Genomic DNA, 20572 nt, shown 5'->3' with positions numbered 1-20572 from the left:
GGCTCAGGTGGAGGTGGCGTCTGTGAAAAGTCACCGCGGTAACGCAGTGAGGAGGAACGGAGCGTTACACTGATGCTGCATTCACCTGCAGTCGGGCAGACGGCCGTCGCTAACAAACCAGATGTCATTTTAGTCACAGAAGTCCAGAGAAAGACGGTTAAACGATACCACATCGCCATGACAACATAGTGTCACGTGTATTGTTTTGCTTCGTGCTGACGGACCACTTGTTTACATAGAGGCTTGTTTATGCCGTTACGTGCAGCGGCTGTCGTCCGTCTGCCGTCTGCCCAATTTCACGTGAATGCAGCATGAAAAATACCATTGAGTTGCTTGTGATCAAGGGGACAGTTGTGGGTCTGAGAAGTGAAGTCACTTCCGCGTTCAAAAAACTGCAATCCCCTCTTCTTCCTCTGGGGGCTGGTGTCAGAAAGCAGCATTCTCCATAGGACCCCATGTTAAAATCGCCGACTTTACATCCTCAATAAACATGTTAAAAGCCTGGTGTCAGAACATTTTTTGGTCTCAATCGATAGTTTCTACCCCCGCACACACTCTGAGGGGGGTGAATTTTTTTTTAACTCTACCGTTTTACTGTTATTAGGTTAAAACTCTGGCCAATTAGGGCGCGGAAACGTTGAGTGACAGGTCCGAGCAGCTCCGTGGACAGCTGCTTCGAGGCCAGTGGGCGGGTTCTCGGCCGGCCAATCCAACATGGCGCTGTTCAGGCCGCCATGTTGGAGTCACAAAAACAACTCCCCAAAACCAATAGGGGACGTCACGGACGCTACGTCCATTCTTTTTACAGTCTATGCTTGTGATATACAACCACAACGCTAGATGGGAGGAATTCCTACACAATGTACCTTTAAAAGAGACATTTGTGTTTTGTTGTTGTCAGGTGGTGTGATGAGTGTCGGCCATCTTTGAGTTATTACTGTTTATTGCATTTTTTGCTTATTTTTTCCACTGTAAAGCGACCTTAGGTTTTTTGAAAGGCGCTATGAATATAAGTTATTATTATTATCTAGTATAGGACCAGAGGTTATAACACTGAGGAGGCTGCAGCGGCTGTCGTCCGTCTGCTGTCTGCCCAATTTCAGGTGAATGCAGCATGAAAAATACGACTGAGTTGCTTGCGTTATACAACCACAACGCTAGATGGGAGGAATTCCTACACAATGTACCTTTTAACATATAATAAACAACTTGTGTTTCATTATTTGCACATTATAGCCTACATTTCATTACTTCTCATAAGTGAATCTAAATGTGTGATACGTGTGTGTTCTTCAGGTGGCAGTGTGTCGGAGTGGTGTTGCCGGTGTGAGATGAACCATGGAGGGGAGCAGGAGGCTAGCCAGTAGCCGAGCAGCAGCAGCAGCGACGACCAGCAGCAGCAGCAGGAGAGCCAGGCCCCCCCGCAGGCAGCTGGGCCCCCACTAGCACCCAGTGGAGCCGCTCTTCTCCTCGCTTCACACCTGGGGGGCAGGGGCTGCAGAATGCTCAGTCCTGTCACCCCATACAGTAAGTCTGCTCCGGTTTCATTATTGTTCACTGCAACAAAAAAAAGCTAATGTCTTACCAAGAATATTTGTCTTATTTCTAGTCAAAATGGCATTTCTAGTCAAAACTAATCTCATTATAGTTAAAATAAGACTCATCACATTAAAAAGTAGCTTGTTTTAAGACACTTTTTTATTTCTTTCAAGCAGATTTTCAATGGAAATAAGTAGAAAAATCTGATAGTGGAGCAAGTTTTTCTTTCTTATTACAAGCACAAAAAACTTCCATTCACTGGCAGATTTTTCTACTTATTTCAAGTGAAAATTTGTTTGAAACAAGTGAAAATGATCTAAAAACAAGTTAATTTTTAGGTGATGAGTCTTATTTTAAGTGGAAAGAGTTTAGTTCTGACTAGAAATGAGACATTTTGACAAGAAATAAGACAAATATTCTTGGAAAGATTTTGAGTTTTTGCAGTGTTGTGTATGAGCTGGAGTTTGTTTTCCTGTACACCTTCTTCTTCTTCTTCTTCACTGCAAAAACTCTAAATCTTACCAAGAATATTTGTCTTATTTCTTGTCAAAATGTCTCATTTCTAGTCAAAACTAATCTCTTTCCACTTAAAATAAGACTCGTCACCTAAAAATTAACTTGTTTTTAGATCATTTTCATTTGTTTCAAACAAATTTTCACTTGAAATAAGTAGAACAACCTGCCAGTGAAAGCAGGTTTTTTGTGTTTGTAAAAAGGAAGAAAAACTTGCTCCACTATCAGATTTTTCTACTTATTTCCATTGAAAATCTGCTTGAAAAAAGTCAAAAGTGTCTAAAACAAGCTACTTTTTTATGTGATGAGTCTTATTTTAGGTATAATGAGATTTGTTTTGACTAGAAATAAGACAAATATTCTTGGTAAGATATTGAGTTTTTGCAGTGTTATTCGTCTTTTTTCTTTGGGCTCCTCTTTTGTCCAGGACTCATCTCCTCCTGTGGTTGTGTAGAAGGAAGCGAAGGGCTGGACAACTGGGGGAGAAGTCATGTTGAGAAGGCAGATATGCTAATGGCTTTAACAGCTGAGTTTCTAAAAGCTTTGCATTGAGGAATTTCACAGAAAGTGTCCAGCGTCTGTTCCTTCTCGTCCATGTGAACATCTTCTAGTAGAAACACACACAACATGTCGATGTGTGTTGTGTTACAGTATCATCACACATTACAACATAAAACCTCAGGAATCTGGGACATAACTTCATCGTTTAAGGTGAAAAAGTGTGTGTCAAAATAAAAGCGTATGTAAGAATCTGTTAACTCTCTCGCTGCCTTAAAACAACTTGGCAGCTTTTTGTGTGTCAATGTGTAAAAGCAGATTAATTAAATCCCATAAATCTCAGTGACACTGACACATCACAGCACAGTCCCAGTTAGTATATATGCTAATGATGAGAGGTTGCTATCCAGCCTGATGAATATGCTTATATTGATTGAGTGGTGCTATTGATTAGGCCGGGCTTTAACAGGATTACAACGCTAACCTGATTGGAATAATGCAGCAGGGATTTACTTCTACTACGTCTTCCACATCTACGTGCATTTTTGTATTTTAAAGAGCAAAAGGCACAAAAAGTACAAAGACGCACAACGACGAGTCGACGACGAACGTCTAAAGAGAAACATTCCTGAGGCTTTCTGAGCAGACAGAAGCTGAAGTAACGAGCGTGTGTCACATTCCTCCTTCAAAAAGATTCACAGAGTCACGTTAGATTTCTGATTCCACAGAAACCTGAGCTGCAGGGAATCATACGTAGGATCAGATCACACACACACACAGAAGCACTCACACAGAGAAGCACACACACACATGTAAACACACAATCCCAGTCATCCACACCTCGTTATTGGCTCTAATGATGACAGCGTGCGACTTAAGGGGCAGAGGAGGAACGAGCTGTTTGGTGAAACCGACTAAAAGCTCCAGATCCTTTTGTAACCTGGTGTCAACAGCCTCTCATTAGTCCAACAACACACACACACACACAGAGAGAGACACACACACATATTAGTTGCTTTTACCAGCAATCACAAATGCTCATTAAGCAGACTGCAGAGTGTTAGGTGTGATAGTGAAGACGAGGTGGAGCGACGGAGAAAGAGCAAAGCGAAGGGCAGATGGAGCCGACTGGTCAGCTGCAGCCTGATATATGAGTGGACACAATAAGCAAAAGAAGGGGGCCAGGCCACGTGTGTGTGTGTGTGTGTGTGTGTGTGTGTGTGTGTGTGTGTGTGTGTGTGTGTGTGTGTGTGTGTGTGTGTGTGTGTGTGTGTGTGTGTTAGGGTGTGTGTGAGCTAAAGGAGGAGTGGGGGAGGGTAAAACTGACCACACAGGGTTGGACACACAGTCCTGTCTTTACTACAGCACAGAGAGAAGGAAGGAAGGGAGGGAGAGAGGGAGGACTGGGGGTTGTGGTGTTGAAAAGAGGAAATCAGAATCAGAAAAATCAGAATGAAAGTGAAGTAAAAACGAAAAAAAAAGAAAACTGGAATTGCACTGCAAAAAAAATCTAATATCTTACCAAGAATATTTGTCTTATTTTTAGTCAAAATGTCATTTCTAGTCAAAACTAATCTCATTATACTTAAAACAAGACTCCTCACATTAAAAAGTAGCTTGTTTTTACACACTTTTTACTTCTTTCAAGCATATTTTCAATGGAAACAAGTAGAAAAATCTGATAGTGGAGCAAGTTTTTCTTCCTTATTATAAGCACAAAAAACTTGCTTTCACTGGCAGATTTTTCTACTTATTTCAAGTGAAAATGTGTTTGAAACAAGTGAAAATGATCTAAAAACAAGTTAATTTTTAGTGGAAAGAGATTAGTTTTGACTAGAAATTAGACATTTTGACAAGAAATAAGACAAATAATATTCTTGGAAAGATTTTGAGTTTTTGCAGTGTATAATTGAGATAATGAAGCAATTAAGACAAAAAATGAAGAAAGCAGTGAACAAGCATGAGATAAAATAAGAGGTGAAATAAACTGAGTGTGTGTGTTGTGCAGGTTTTACTCAGATAACGTACAGTGGTGATTGGCTGACTGACATGTGGCCTGGTGGTCTGTGCAGGAGGAGGGGGGAGGGGGTTTCTCCTCCTATGTGCAGCATTTTGGACTCTGGTCCCTGCTTACATAACAATCTAACCCTCATTTACTCTCTGAGCAAGCAGCACACACACACACACACACACACACACACACACACACACACACACACACACAGCTGGGTGATGTGACTTCACGCTTCATGTTTATTCATATCCAACCTTTTCCCCTCTGCTGTGTCGTGTTGTGTTGTGTTGTGTTGTGTTGTGTTGCGTTGTGTTGTGTGTAGTGTATTGATCTCGGCGCCGTGGTGTGAATTAACCTTAACTAATACAAATCACCTCCTAATGTGCAAACAGCTGATTGGGTCATTTATCAGCACTGTAAGTAACCATGAGCTCTCTCACTCTCTCTCACTCGCTTATATGCTCGCACCAGCCTGGGAGTGGACAGTGTGTGTGTGTGTGTGTGTGTGTGTGTGTGTGTGTGTGTGTGTGTGTGTGTGTGTGTGTGTGTGTGTGTGTGTGTGTGTGTGTGTGTGTGTGTGTGTGTGTGTGTGTGTCGAGCGTATGGAGAGGATATGTGCTTTGTAAATAGATCTCAGGTTAGATTCCTGACATTCCTGCAGCCTGACTCATCCCATGGATGACCAGAGACTCTGTGGCTGTCGGCCAGCTGAAGCTCCACACTGCTACACTAAGACCGCAATCTGTGTGTGTGTGTATACGTGTTGTCTTGTGTTACAGATTTTCTAGGTATGATGATTATTGTCAGAGAAATAATCACGGTATTACGATTATCACGATTATTATGCATCAATTAATTTCAAAATCAAATAGTCAGTGTTTGAAATATATACACTGCAAAAACTCAAACCCTTACCAAGAATATTTGTCTTATTTCTAGTCAAAACAAATCTCATTCTACTTAAAATAAGACTCATCACATTAAAAGCAGCTCGTTTTTAGACACTTTTTACTTCTTTAAAGCAGATTTTCACTTAAAATAATCTGATAGTGGAGCAAGTTTTTCTTTCTTATTACAAGCACATAAAACTTGCTTTCACTGGCAGATTTTTCTACTTATTTCAAGTGAAAATTAGTTTGAAACAAGTGAAAATGATCTAAAAACAAGTTAATTTCTAGGTGATGAGTCTTATTTTAAGTGGAAAGAGTTTAGTTTTGACTAGAAACGAGACAATTGGACAAGAAATAAGACAAATATTCTTGGAAAGATTTTGAGTTTTTGCAGTGTAAATCATCAATTAATTAAGTTAATTTTAATCTTTTTTTATTATTATTATTACAAATGATACCGTCTCTAGCATTTAAATTTCTACCAATTCAATGTTACGTACTGGACCAGTATCTGTGCATTTACCTTTACTTTGGTGCACATCTGCCGATACCACGGTTCATACAACGGTTTAATACCGCGATTAATTGTGAAAACAAGTAATTGTGACATCCCTAGTTGTGTGTGTTGTGTGTGTATGTGTGTGTGTGTGTGTGTCCGTCCTTGGGAAATGTAAGTCTTTGTTTATTGTGAGTGGAGTAAAAAAGGCACTGACAGAGGAGCAGTCGGCCTCAAATCCCACTGCAGGCCGCTCCCTTCCCCCACATGGACTTTCATCTAATTAACCTCTAATTACTCAGACTGACCATGCAGTCGACCACGAGTCACACCGACCGGCCTGCACGCACACACACACACACACACACACACACACACACACACACACACACACACACACACACACACACACACACACACACACACACTGGCCTGCACACACACAAAAAAAACCATGACTTGCATAATCGTGTTTTCCAGAAACCCTGAATAGCAGCAGCAGCAGCAGTTATTGCTGTTGTTTTCCTGAATTGAGCGTTGATAAGGAGGTTTATCAGTCAGCAGAGGTTACAGCAGCTGCATGTGGGCGGTCGGACAGGGAGCGGTGAGGGTCAAATTTAGTCCTTGGATCGATCAGACCGCTGTTTACAAGAATCACACTGTGTGGCCGCGTAGCATCCACAGACAGGAGGAGGAGGAGGAGAAGAGAGTGGGTTTCCTTCTTCTGGTTTATTCATGTTGTGTAGCTGCTGCTGCTGTAGGTGCACTGCAAAAACACATTTGTCTTATTTCTTGTCAAAATGTCTAATTTCTAGTTAAAACTAACCTCTTTTCACTTCAAATAAGACTCATCACCTAAAAATTAACTTGTTTTTAGATCATTTCCACTTTGTTTCAAACACATTTTCATTTGAAATAAGTAGAAAAATCTGCCAGTGAAAGGAAGTTTTTTGTGCTTGTAATAAGAAAGAAAAACTTGCTCCACTGTCAGATTTTTCTACTTATTTCAAGTGAAAATAGGCTTGAAAGAAGTAAAATGATCTAAAAACAAGTTAATTTTTAGGTGATGAGTGTTATTTGAAGTGGAAAAAGTTTAGTTTTGACTAGAAATGAGACATTTTGACAAGAAATAAGACAAATATTCTTGGTAAGATTTTGAGTTTTTGCAGTGCGACCGTGGTGTTTCTACCAGTTTCCAGGAAGCTGTAGCTGACACGCACCTCCTCAAGTATGTAAACACATCATGTATGTGACTGTGTGTAATGATGACAACATGTGGAGGATCATCATGCAGCTGTGGCTGTGTTCACGTTCACGTCTCTGCTCCTCCTGCCTCAAATTTGGATTTGATTTGATTCTGGACGTTTTATCTCCTCCTCTTCTCATGTGATTGTGTTCTTATCTATAAATCTACACAAATCAGCTTCTTTATTGGAAGTTAAAACATATTTTGACAACACTTATTGTTATTGTGTGTAAAGAAATGAAGTTGAGGTGTAAGTGTGACATTACTGACCAGTCAGAGCTGCAGCTGTGGACAGATGTGTCTTATTTTGGTTTAAAATGTGGGGTATTGAACAAAGCTGTCGTTTATCTCTGCAGGGTTTGCATTGGTTCAAATGTTTGTTGCACATCCAGATCGACATCAGAAGTGTGTTATTGTGTAGTACTGCAGTGTGCACGCCAAGTAAACCAATATCAACTAGATAAAAACAGTTTGAAACGCACTGACCGAAGGACTAGAATTGTATGAATTACACATTTTAGACGGGAATTAAGTCGAAGCAGACTCGTGTTTCTGTGTCGGTTTAACATTCAAACTATCTCCAGCTGCTCTCCATAGTCAACAACGATACATCATAGGTGGATAATCACTTTAAATGAGCTCATACTGGATTTTTTTTCTTACAAAGTCCAGAGAGAGGAAGATAAAAGGGAGTCAAGCTGCAGAGAGAACATGCAACATGCAGCAGCTCCTCAGTGGAAGCAGATGGGTTTTTTTTTTTGGTTTTTTTTACCAAAATGCAGGATAAAGAGACGGGAACTTGGAGGTTCATGTTGATCTGGACTGAAATCAAAGTTATAAGAAGCTGCTGTGGTTGTTGATGCTGCATCACCACCATCACCACAAGGTTTTTGTTGGATTCTCCTCACATTTATGTTCAGTTGTTCCAGTTTTGTTTCTGCAGCCAGCATCGAGGAAGTCTGTGCGTGTTTGATTAGATGAATGTAATGAATTTGGAAAGCTTCACAGAGCTGCAGAGAACTGACAGGAAACAACTGTGGAATAAGGATTTATTCTCTGATGTGTTTCTCTGTGAACACTGTAAAAAGAAAAACACAACTCAACAGAACCGATCATTTGATTAGTTTGAAGTTGTTGGACTGTTGTTGTACACTGCAAAAACCCAAAATCTTACCAAGAATATTTGTCTTATTTCTAGTCAAAATGTCTCAGTTCTAGTTAAAACAAATCTCATTATACCTAAAATAAGTATATTTATACATATACATATACAGTTATACATAAAAAAGTAGCTTGTTTTTAGACACTTTTTACTTCTTTCAAGCATATTTTCACTTGAAATAAGTAGAAAAGTTTTTCTTTCTTATTACAAGCACAAAAAACTTGCTTTCACTGGCAGTTTTTTCTACTTATTTCAAGTGAAAATTAGTTTGAAACGAGTGGAAATTATCTTAAAACAAGTTAATTTTTTTTTTGCAACATGCAGCTCCTCCTCAGTGGAAGCAGATGGGTTTTTACCAAAATGCAGGATAAAGAGACGAGAACCCGGTGGTTCATGTTGATCTGGACTGAAATCAAAGTTATAAGAAGCTGCTGTGGTTGTTGATGCTGCACCACCAGAGCTGCATTAGATATATTTCTGTGAACATCTGCTGATACAAAGATCTTCTCTGTCTCTGAGCTGCTGCTGCTGCTGCTGCTGCTGCTGCTGCTGCTGCTGCTGGTCGACGACAGTATGATAATCACAATGATTAAGGGAAGCTGTCATCGCAGCGAGCCGGCTTAGTGCTCATCTTTACCCCCTTGATAAGCCAAGCATGGCCAAGAATGAAGGGGTGTTTTCCAACATCAGATACCAGATTAGGGTTTGGGGCTCCCTCACTCATCCCTCCTAATACCCCCCAACCCGACCCAACCTGCTCCCTGATGTCCGCACTTTAACACAGATGTCTGAAGCTACAGCACTTAGGAACAGGAAGAGGTTGTTTTTTTTTAATCAGCCCCAGAAATCCACATTTCCTTAAAAACATCATACATTAGATAGATAATCTATGCAATTGTCATACTACGACTGTTATTCAGTGCAATTTTTATGTTTTTTTTTTTTATTAGGCCAGTCCTATAGTTCTTTTTATGAATGAATCATGCATAATGTTGTCCCTACTTTGTGATTTATGTGAGGACAACAGATGGAGAGTAGCTTCCTGCTAAAGCTGGTGCACACTTCCTTTGTTTTTGGAAATGATTAATGCAAGTGTGAACTGTCCTTAAACCCAATAAAAGAAAAGAAAACATGACGGAACTTCTGCTGCAGGAACATGAAGATATCTGGTTTAGTATTATTTGATATTTTTCTGATTTAAAAATGTACAAATAGATATATAGAGTGGCACCGTCTTCCTATCCTTAAAAAAGAGAGAAGGTGGAAGTTTATATAGTTTCCAGCTTTAGATATAGACCTTACCAGACATTTATCTATAAGAGAATGCATTTCCTGAAGGAAATACGAGTGAATGCTGAAAGCTGGAAGCTGAATGAGCTGAATAAATTGTTGAAACAATGCTGAAATAAGTGAAGAAACTGCTGAAGCAATCTTGAAAATATAAAACAATATCTGAACAGTAAAACTAAAACATGTAAGAAGGAGGCTGAATGAAATGGTTTGAAATGAGTTGAATTCGTTGAAGCTTTGTACGAAGTAATTGGAAAGCTGAAGTATGCTCATATATATTTAAAACTGGCCACTTGGAAACATTGTTAAACCATTACTAATATAGATGAAACAATATCTGAAGAGTAAAGGTAGAAGATGTAAGACGGAGGTTATGAAATGGTTGGAAATTACTTGGATTGTTGAAGATCAGTATGAAGAAATTGAAAGGCTGAAGTCTTCTGAGATTTATTTAAAACGGACAGCTTGAAAGCATTTTTGAACCATTACTAATACAAATGAAACAATATCTGAAGAGTAAAAGTAGAAGATGTAAGACAGAGGATGTATGAAATTGGAGGCAATTACTTGAATTGATGAAGAATAGTATAAAAGAATTGAAAAGCTTGAATCTACTCAAATAGGTTTAAAACTGACAGCTTGAAAATATTGTTGCACAGCAGTAGAAATGTTGAAAAAAATGAAGATATCTGGAAGTATTATTTGATCTTTTTCTGATTTAAAAGTGTACAAATAGATCTATAGAGTGGCACCGTCTTCCTATCCTTAAAAAAGAGAGAAGGTGGAAGTTTATAGTTTCCAGCTTTACATGCATTAGACCTTATGACAAATACACTGCAAAAACTCAAAATCTTTCCAAGAATATTTGTCTTATTTCTTGTCAAAATGTCTCATTTCTAGTCAAAACTAATCTCTTTCCACTTAAAATAAGACTCATCACCTAAAAATTAACTTGTTTTTAGATCATTGTCACTTGTTTGAAACAAATTTTCACTTGAAATAAGTAGAAAAATCTTTTTTGTGCTTGTAAAAAGAAAGAAAAACTTGCTCCACTGTCAGATTTTTCTACTTATTTCAAGTGAAAATCTGCTTGAAAAGAATTGAAAAGTGTCTAAAAACAAGCTGCTTTTTAAAGGGATAGTTCACCCTAGAATGATATTTCGCTCATTATCTACTCACCCCTCATGTTGACTAAGGGCTGGAAGAATTTCCAGAGTCCACCGTCCCTTCTCTGAGTTACAGGGGGTCTTGGCGTCGCAGTGCATTTCAATGCAACGGTTGCAAAGGGACACCAGAGCTCTTCGTAAAAAAACACACACAAAAAAACATCCAAATACCTCCATGATGCTCGTATGTAATGTCCGTCTTGTGCTGAAGCCCCAAATTGCGTAATTGTCCCGAAAAAAATTAAATAAGTCTATATTTTAAGCTTGTTTGTAGCGGAAGCTTCTCGAAGCTTCTCTTCCTGGTCCGTCCAAATCTCGCGTGATTTGCGCCGGCGTCAGTGCGGTTACTGCGAATCACGCGAGATTTGGACGGACCAGGAAGAGGAGCTTCGAGAAGCTTCCGCTACAAACAAGCTTAAAATATAGACTTATTTAATTTTTTTCGGGACAATTACGCAATTTGGGGCTTCAGCACAAGACGGACATTACATACGAGCATCATGGAGGTATTTGGATGTTTTTTTGTGTGTGTTTTTTTACGAAGAGCTCTGGTGTCCCTTTGCAACCGTTGCATTGAAATGCACTGCGACGCCAAGACCCCCTGTAACTCAGAGAAGGGACGGTGGACTCTGGAAATTCTTCCAGCCCTTAGTCAACATGAGGGTGAGTAGATAATGAGCGAAATATCATTCTAGGGTGAACTATCCCTTTAATGTGATGAGTCTTGTTTTAAGCATAATGAGATTTGTTTTGACTAGAAATTACATTTTGACTAGAAATAAGACAAATATTCTTGGTAAGATATTTTAGTTTTTGCAGTGTACACATTGTTGTTGTGTGGCTTGAACGCTCCAGTAAAGAGGGAAGGATAAAGAGTAAGAAGCTCTTTAATTCTTCTCCATGACTGTCAGATTGTCACTGAGCACTGACACTTCCATAAGCCCTGTGTGCTCTAATCCTTCATTAGTCTGGTTTTTCCTCCTCAGTCTGCTCCTTTAACCCGTCCGGCTCTTCTTCTTCCTCTTCCTCTTCTTCTCCGAGCGATTTCCCGTTCCCCCAGTTTTCCTGCTACATTCCTCCGCTGAGTTTTTGATGAGGATTCCAGACGCTGTAGATAGATTAAGTAACTGCATGCGCTCAGATATGTCTTGGATAGATTATAGACCATCTGCTGAAGACGGGGTGCGAGCAGGAGTAGATTAAAAGAGACAAAGCGGGGAAACGATTGGCTCATGCCTGCAATCAGCATGACCAGTGAGTATCAGACTGATGAGAATGGGAATGAATGTCTGTGTGCAGAGTTTAATGGATGTGTAGACACTGTCACAAGGTTTTTGTTGGATTCTCCTCACATTCATGTTTGGTTGTTCCAGTTTTGTTTCTGCAGCCAGTCTGATGGTGTCAAGGAAGTCTGTGCATGTTTGATTAGATGAATGTAATGAATTTGGAAAGAGCTGCAGAGCTGCAGAGCTCAGTGAGCCTGACAGGAAACAACTGTGAAATAAGGATTTATTCTCTGATCTGTTTCTCTGTGAACACTGTAAAAAGAAAAACACAACTCAACAGAACTGATCATTTGATTCGTTTCAGGTTGTTGGACTGTTGTTGTACACTGCAAAAACTCACAATCTTACCAAGAATATTTGTCTTATTTCTAGTCAAAACAAATCTCATTATACCTAAAATAAGTATATTTATACATATACATACATAAAAAGTAGCTTGTTTTTAGAAAAAATTTACTTATTTCGAGCCTATTTTCACTTGAAATTAGTAGAAAAATCTGATAGTGGAGCAAGTTTTTCTTTCTTATTACAAGCACAAAAAACTGGCAGATTTTCCTACTTATTTCAAGAGAAAATTTGTTTGAAACAAGTGAAAATGATCTAAAAACAAGTTAATTTTTAGGTGATGAGCCTTATTTAAAGTGGAAAGAAGTTAGTTTTGACTAGAAATGAGACATTTTGACAAGAAATAAGACAAATATTCTTGGGAAGATTTTGAGTTTTTGCAGTGTAATGGACTACACTGTTCTGGGTGTACCTCATTTACATGAAACACACACTCACACAATGTTCAAGTCCAATTTTACTCATTTAGCCCCAATCACAGATCAATAATTTGCACACGATCTCTTCAATACGGAGCCTGAAGCTTTTACCTACAGCAAAACTAGAACATGATGTTAAGTTACCGTTAACGTTAGCAGTTGCAGCTAATGCCGGCTAACTTAATTCAAATCAGTTTAACCCAAATGTTGTTTTACTTTGAAATATGGTCCGATGTCCCTTCATTCATACGTTAACAACCCGTGCCTTCCTTAAATCTGTATCAACCGGGAAGCGATGAAAGGAAAGCAGTTTATCAGACTCAGGACGTTTGTGCATCACCCCGAGTGATGACGTAAGGAAAGATGGCGACGCTGTGAATATGGTCAATGGAATAGGCTACCTCATTCAAATATGTATTGGCTATCTTTTCTTTTAAATGTAAAAAAAATTAATAAAAATCTGAGTGTCAAATAAAAAGAAACTAAAACATGATGCAGGATTCAAGGACAAACTACACCCCGACAACTCATCAACACATGAGGTCGGTGTGTGTCTGTAATGTCTTGCATCATCAGCTCCTTACGGGTCAAACCGGCATCATACTGTTCTTTTGAGAGTTTCCATAGCAACCAGCTGAACCTGGACCATTGTGTTTGTTGAGGCCTGTTAGTTTGCAGCACACAGCTATAATACAGTATAGGTGAGGAAATCTACAACCGTTTTACATCCACTGACTGTGGCAGATACAGTCAGACGTGCAATTATTTAATTACAACAATCACTGTTTTTGGGGTATTGCTCCTTTAATTCGGGCTCCTTCATCTGCAGCTTCTCCAGATTCATGTGGTTGATCAGCTGTGATCTGGTGACTTTACTGTGAGGAGGAGTAATCGATCGATCAATCAATCAATCAATCCGCTCCCTCTGGTCTGGGGTTGAGATGTAACAGTGTTTTTTTATTCTGACCTCAGTTAAACAAACAAACGGACCCAGTGTGTGTGTGTGTGTGTGTGTGTGTGTGTGTGTGTGTGTGTGGATTATAGTGGGAATAATAATAACATTATGGGACACAGTCTGTGGCCTGCTCTGGTTTTTCCACGCCGGGTGAGAATTCCCTGGAGCTCAGGGATTTTTTTCTCTCTCCGGCCTCGACAGCGCGACGATCCCTGGATTGGATGAGTGGGATTATTGGGCTGAAGGATCATTTAATTTAGGGATCAACATGTGGAGCGTTTAGAGAGGCCAGATGGTGGTCCTGGTGGTGGTGGTGGACATGTGACACACACACAACCTGACATAATCCACATCTAGACGCCTTCAGACCAGTGTGTGTGTGTGTGTGTGTGTGTGTGTGTGTGTGTGTGTGTGTGTGTGTGTGTGTGTGTGTGTATGTGTGTGATGAATAAAGTGTTACACCTCTGCTGCCATTTGTTCCTGATGACAATTAACCGATGCATAGACAAGTAAAGTTTTATGGTAACTCATTTCCTACTTTAAAAAGTAGTTTTTGTTTTGTTTTGTTTTATATCGTGTAATTCAACATCTTCAGGCTTTAAAGGGATAGTTCAACATTTTGGCCAATTGGCCCATTGCCATAATCCCTATAGTCATAGCAGAAGGTTCGTTACCTTTAATTGTCGGTGCAAGCTGTTTTTAGAACGGCGGAGCAGAGCCGTGAGCTGCTCAGAGCTACGCTACGGAGGCTCATGGGATTTCTTGGTTTCCCTCATCAAACTCATCAAATACACAATCCAACAACTCCACAACGCTCTGGTGGACAAGTTGTGAGCTGCACATTCACCACGCTATGAGATAATAACACAACGTTACCAGACAGAGTTGTTTTAGAGGGAAATACAGAGACTGCTTGATGAAAAACTGTCCCTGAAGGCAACGTGCATCAGCGGTTTTGCATGAATAACGTTGTGTTATTATCTCATAGCGTGGTGAATGTGCAGGTCACAACTTGTCCACCAGAGCGTTGTGGAGTTGTTGGATTGTGTATTTGATGAGTTTGATGAAGGAAACCAAGAAATCCCATAATGAGCCTCCGTAGCGTAGCTCTGAGCAGCTCACGGCTCTGCTCCGCCGTTCTAAAAACAGCTTGCACCGACAATTAAAGGTAACAAACCTACTGCTATGACTATAGGGATTATAGCAATGGGCCAGTTTGCCAAAATGTTGAACTATCCCTTTAAACTGTTGATCGGACAAGACAAGACATTTGAACATGTCACCACCTTCTGGCCTTTTATTGACATATATTTATTAATCACCGGCAGATCAGATCAGATCAGATCAGATCGATGCTGAAACAACTGTTGTAAAACTCAGTGTTTCCTGTTCATGCAAGAGAGACTATACGTATATATTTAGAGACACTATTATATTTATATTATATTATATAAACTGAGTCAGAGAACTTTCAGCAGATGAACGCCGAGTCGTTCATCCAGTTTTCTGTTGGTCAAATCGAGGTCTTCTTGTCTTTTTCTTCTTCCTGCTGCTCTGTCCAGTTTTGCTGCTGCTGCTGCTGTTGGCCGAGGCCTGGGGTCAGGACAGTTTAATAATACTCTGCAATGTCAGGAATGTCGGCCTAATGCCGGTTCAAACAGACCGGCCCACCTCCACTAAACCAGCAGATTACTCTGTGTGTGTGTGGGTTTGTGTGTTTGTGTGTCAGTGTGCAGAATCAGAATCAGAATCAGAAACACGGTGCAAAAAAAAAAAAAAAAATCTGTTTTCTGATCAGTAGCTACACTTGTGATAGTCTTCTCTGGTTGTGTTGGTCCAGTGTGTAGTTTGGTAGCTACCCCCCACCTCCCACCCCTTGTCCAGCAGACCCCTGAGGTTTTGGCCGAATTAGATCACACGCTCGGTGGGGGTGGCTTTTGTGGGGCTAAGAGACTCACAGAGACAACAATGGCCCCAATGTGAGCCAGGCAAAGGAAGAGGGGCTGATAGAGGCTTATCGCCGTGGAGACCGGGCTGGGGGCTATGTTGTTGGCGGCTTCACATAAAGATTAGAACAGTTGTCCCCACTGTGCTGCGCTGCTGTGCTGTGCTGTGTGGTGGACGAGACGGTGCAGAGGAGCGTCGGCTCAGCACTGGACAAGGGAGGAAATACTTCCTGAAATATTGAGCAAAAACTGGAATGGTTGTTTAAAGGGATACTTCACCCAAAATTCCACCAATCATCTAGGCCTACTCACTGTCATGCCAACACTGCAAAAACTCAAAATCTTACCAAGAATATTTGTCTTATTTCTAGTCAAAAATGTCATTTCTAGTCAAAACAAATCTCATTATACTTAAAATAAGACTCATCACATTAAAAAGTAGCTTGTTTTTAGACACTTTTTACTCCTTTCAAGCAGATTTTTACTTGAAATAAGTAGAAAAATCTGATAGTGGAGCAAGTTTTTCTTTCTTATTACAAGCACAAAAAACTTCCTTTCACTGGCAGATTTTTCTACTTATTTCAACTGAAAATTAGTTTGATACAAATGGAAATTATCTATATTATTTTTAGGTGATGGTTCTTATTTTGAGTGAAAAGAGATTAGTTTTAACTAGAAATGAGACATTTTGACAAGAAATAAGACAAATATTCTTGGAAAGATTTTGAGCTTTTGCAGTGAAGGAAGGGTTTGGAGAACTTTCAGAGTCATTCCAGGAGGGGTCCAGCTGGCAACGGATTCTCATATAATGGCGGCGGATAGAGTTCACTTTTGAATGGTCCAAAACACACACTATGAAACATCCAGATACCTCCATACTGCTCGTCTGTACTACTGACCCAAGTGTCCTGAAGCCGCCAAGTAAATCTACTCTTAGACCTTCATTTATCTTACTAAAGACAAGCTATTACTTGGATAAAGTGAGGCAATCGGTTTCCAAAGTTTTTCCAAGAAAACTGAATATGTTAGAGTCAGTTGCCACAATTAGCTTCAACTTTCAGTGGGTAAGCAATCACAACTTTAAAGGTTGAGTCTGGAGTTTTGTGTCCAAAAATAAACACTAGACTTATACAAATGAAATCCGTCTTAATCATTGGTCTTTTGCTTTGTTATGTTGTGGACGTTTCTGGGTGGAGAGCGAGAGAGTCGGTGTTTTCTCTCCAGCCAATGACGGAGCTCAGGTGAAGCTACGTGCAGCAGAGTAGGAGGCTCAGGCTGCTAGCCGCGCTCTGTCTCTGATGCTAACGAGTGCTAGCACGTCTCTCTCTCTCAGCAGCAGCAGTCAGGACCGCAAAGAAAAAGAAATACAGTCTGAGTGAAGCGCCGGAGCTGCAGACCGATTCCCGACGTCACTGACAACTAAAGCCTCGACTGGTAACAAGTATGAGGACCGTTGTGGGGAGCTAGCTCGATGCTAACTTCGGCTAGCGGTAGCGGTTAGCATCCGCCGCTAACACCGTCTTCCCAGCTCACCACAACGGCATAACAACATAACACCGGAGGCTCCCGGTGTTGGTGACGGTCGGCTATCGGCCCACGGCTCCAGCGCTTCTCTCGAACTGTATTTCCTTTCCTTTGTTGTCATGACAACGGCTGCTGTCTGGGGCAGGAGGCTACACAGCTTAGCACGAGAGGAGGAGGGACCCAGTTTCAATGTTTTGTCTACAAACTGCAACGAACAAAACGTGCAGACCCTATACCTTTAACAAGAGTTTATGTACAAACTTGTATTGATACTTATATTCAGATGCATTCAATGTGAACAACCTAAGTAGAAAAAACATAACATAACAAATAGTCTTTTTTTTCAGTGTTTGTAGTTTGGTTTTCAGAGACTTCCCTCCTAATGCGTGCTGGGCCTATATGGTGTATGCATGACACAGTAATAAAATAAAATTAAAGCAGAAGTAAGCGGAATATTTGTGTTAATATAGGCTAAAGGTGTGTTCACACCGGACCTTTTGTTTTTGTCGCTGTCGCTCGTATCGCTCCGAAAAAAACGCTCCGTCGCTCAGGTGCAGACGCTCGTCAATTTGGCACAGAGCCACAGACTCGCATTTTCGCTTCGATGACGTCATGCCCACTGCCATGTGCCTCTGTTTACACCGGCACCGACGGGACGGCAGCCAATCAGAGCTGAGCGACGAGCGACTGACGGCCGGAGAGTTGGGATTTCTCATCTCGAGCGATGGGAGCGACTCGAGCGAAAAAACGCTCCGACGCTCCGTCGCTGTCGCTCCGAGCCCCAGCGTTTTTTCGCCTGGGCGATTAAACGCTCCACCGCTCGTTTGCATTGACTTAACATGTAAACTCGTCGCTCGTTCTAAAAACAAAAGGTCCGGTGTGAACGCAGCTTAAGTCTTAAATAGTTGTATCTTCCGACAGCAATCACTTCTAGAGTGTTTGGTCTGAAACACGGGTCTGTCAGTCACTCTGCTCTGCTCTGAGCCGAGGAGAAAACTTTCCTTGTATCCTACAACCTTTATCCAATGAGGAGAGAGAACGGCATAAAGGGGCGGTCCTCTCTGTGTGTGCAGCCAAGGGATGCGCGTGAATGTGGTGACGTAGGGACGAGGGCGGGGACTGCTAACTCCATCGGCTGACAGGAAGTTAGCCAAAACCACCGGATCACTTACTTCTGCTTTAACTGATTCTCGTCTTGTTTCCTGCAGGTCTGTTGAAGATGCACTGGTCTCCCGAGCACGCCGCGCCCTTATCCCAGTGGCCTGAGCAGCACCTGGACGTCACCTCCACCACCTCGCCGCCGTCTGCCCACAAACACGACCCCTACGCCGCGGCGGCTGCTGCTGCTGCTGCTGCTCGCCGCGGCTTCGGCGCCCCGGCCGCCGGTTACCCCTGGGCCAGCGACGACATATCCGCCCTCACCGCCTCGTCTCTGCTCAAACGCTACGCAGAGAAGTACTCGGGCCTGGAGCTTTCCTACGAGCGCCCAACCGTTGCCGCCGGTAACTACCTGGAGCCTGGAGCGGCGTTCCTGAAGGCCGAGCCCGAGCCGTGGGGCGTGGAGTGTTACCCCGGACTGGAGGCGTTAACCGGCGCCAAGCTGGGCTCCGGCGGCGTCCCCGCCACAGGGAGCGTGACGGTGGTGAGCGGCAACTTGGCGTCGGAGCCCAGCTACAGCAGCGCCGGCGGCTCCTGTGGCGGCGTTGTTGCCCCGCCCCCCCCGTCGTCTCAGGAATACCCCCCCGCCTACAGCAGCAGCACCTACCTGCCCTCAGGATACTGCCCTCAGCCCAGCGCAGCACTTCACTCGCTGCAGGCGGCGCCCACCCTGGTGCCCGCCTACAGCGCCAGCACAGCAGCGTCTGTCTACAACTACCCCCACCCCCCCGGCTGTTACCCCCCCCCGCAGACCCCCGGATACCCCAGCCACCCCAGTGCCTCCTACCTCAGCGCCCCGACCCCTCTGGCGCCGCGGCCCACCACCATGGTCGGCGGCGGCGGCGGTTACAGCTACGCGCCTCATCACGGCCTCGGCGAGGGCAACGGGGGGCCGCCGGCGCTGAAACGAAAAGCCTTCGAGATGTCGGAGGAGGGGCAGGAGGCGGCGGCGGAGCTGGACGGGTCGCGCTGCTACAGGAAGTACGGCAACGGCAACGGCCACAGCAAAGGCAACGGCTACGACTCGGATCCTCGGAAGCCGCTGATGTCGCCACCGTACGGCGGCGGTGGCGACTACAGCCCGCCATCAGGCCTGGCGGGAGAGAGCGGCGGCGCATCATCGGGGGAGCACAACTTTCCTCAGCAGCAGAGAATGTCGATGAAGATTCCTGCAACGCACACACGATCTGAGGACCCCGCCGCCGCCGGCAACCGCTGACCGCGCTCGATTCCCCCCAACTGACCTCAACCAACCAACCGACCGACCGACCGACTTGGTGGGGAGTAACCAATGAAATGTACAAGTTCACGAGCAAAAACACAAGAGGGCACAAGACTGGTAGTTCTTGTGTGACTTTAAAGGGATACGCCAACATCCATGACCATGGATGTCCATGACCAGCAGATAGACACCATCCTTTCGACTGTGCGTGCAGTAACAAGGGAGATAGAGCCGTATCGCCCGTAATTAGCTTAGCTCAAACGCTGGAAGTGTATGGGTAGTGTTAGCCTGCCTCCACCTAAAGTCGCTAATTAGCTTAGCTCAAACACTGGAAGTGTATCAGTAGTGTTAGCCTGCCTCCACCTAAAGTCGCTAATTAGCTTAGCTCAAACACTGGAAGTGTATGGGTAGTGTTAGCCTGCCTCCACCTAAAGTCGCTAATTAGCTTAGCTCAAACACTGGAAGTGTATGGGTAGTGTTAGCCTGCCTCCACCTAAAGTCATCAGAGAAACTCTTCAGCAACTCTAAACGGAAACCGGCGGGCCGATCTTCGTCTCAGAGCTGACAAAACTCTCCGGTAAGACATCTTGAGCGGTCAAATGCCGCTAACGGGACGAGATCGGTCAAAACGGAGGGTTCAAGCAAAGATGGTTTATTTTGGTTCAAGCTAGCTACATCGAGGGTAGCTTAGCTTCCTATTTCAAAGTAAAAGCACAAATTCTATCGTCATGGTTTTCTGTATGTAAAGGGCAACGGGTGTTTTATTTTGTGAAAGTAACCGGAAGTGCGTTGGTCACAACGGCTAGCTTGAGTAGCGCCGAATTCGTCCCAACAAAATTGTAAAGAGCTGGTATTTAGACAAATTAACGACACACTGCTGATCTAAACGGCTACTTTCTCACC

General features: G+C 42.6%; 2 protein-coding genes across 2 annotated transcripts in view; both read left to right on the top strand.

Annotated features, from left to right (window-relative positions):
• slc4a8 (solute carrier family 4 member 8) overlaps positions 1–1367 on the top strand; it is a gene marked incomplete at both ends in the record, with an annotated part of 97309 nt that extends 95942 nt beyond the window's left edge. Inside the window, one exon of the mRNA XM_083971200.1 lies at positions 1297–1367. Coding sequence (XP_083827326.1) covers positions 1297–1367 — 71 coding nt within the window. The remainder of the gene's footprint in view (positions 1–1296) is intronic.
• Positions 1317–19666, top strand: LOC310985584 (fidgetin-like protein 2; the record flags this gene model as incomplete). The annotated part of the gene is made up of 2 exons (XM_083971199.1): positions 1317–1527; positions 18498–19666. Exons 1-2 carry the CDS (start codon positions 1503–1505, stop codon positions 19664–19666), a joined length of 1194 nt encoding a protein of 397 aa, XP_083827325.1. The 5' UTR covers positions 1317–1502.
• Between the last annotated feature and the right edge of the window lie 906 nt (positions 19667–20572).

The sequence above is a fragment of the Trachurus trachurus genome (genome assembly GCF_905171665.1).
Source record: "Trachurus trachurus genome assembly, chromosome: 5".
Lineage (NCBI taxonomy): Eukaryota > Metazoa > Chordata > Actinopteri > Carangiformes > Carangidae > Trachurus > Trachurus trachurus.
Note: the sequence above shows the minus strand (reverse complement) of the source record. Positions and strands in the feature narration are given on the sequence as shown.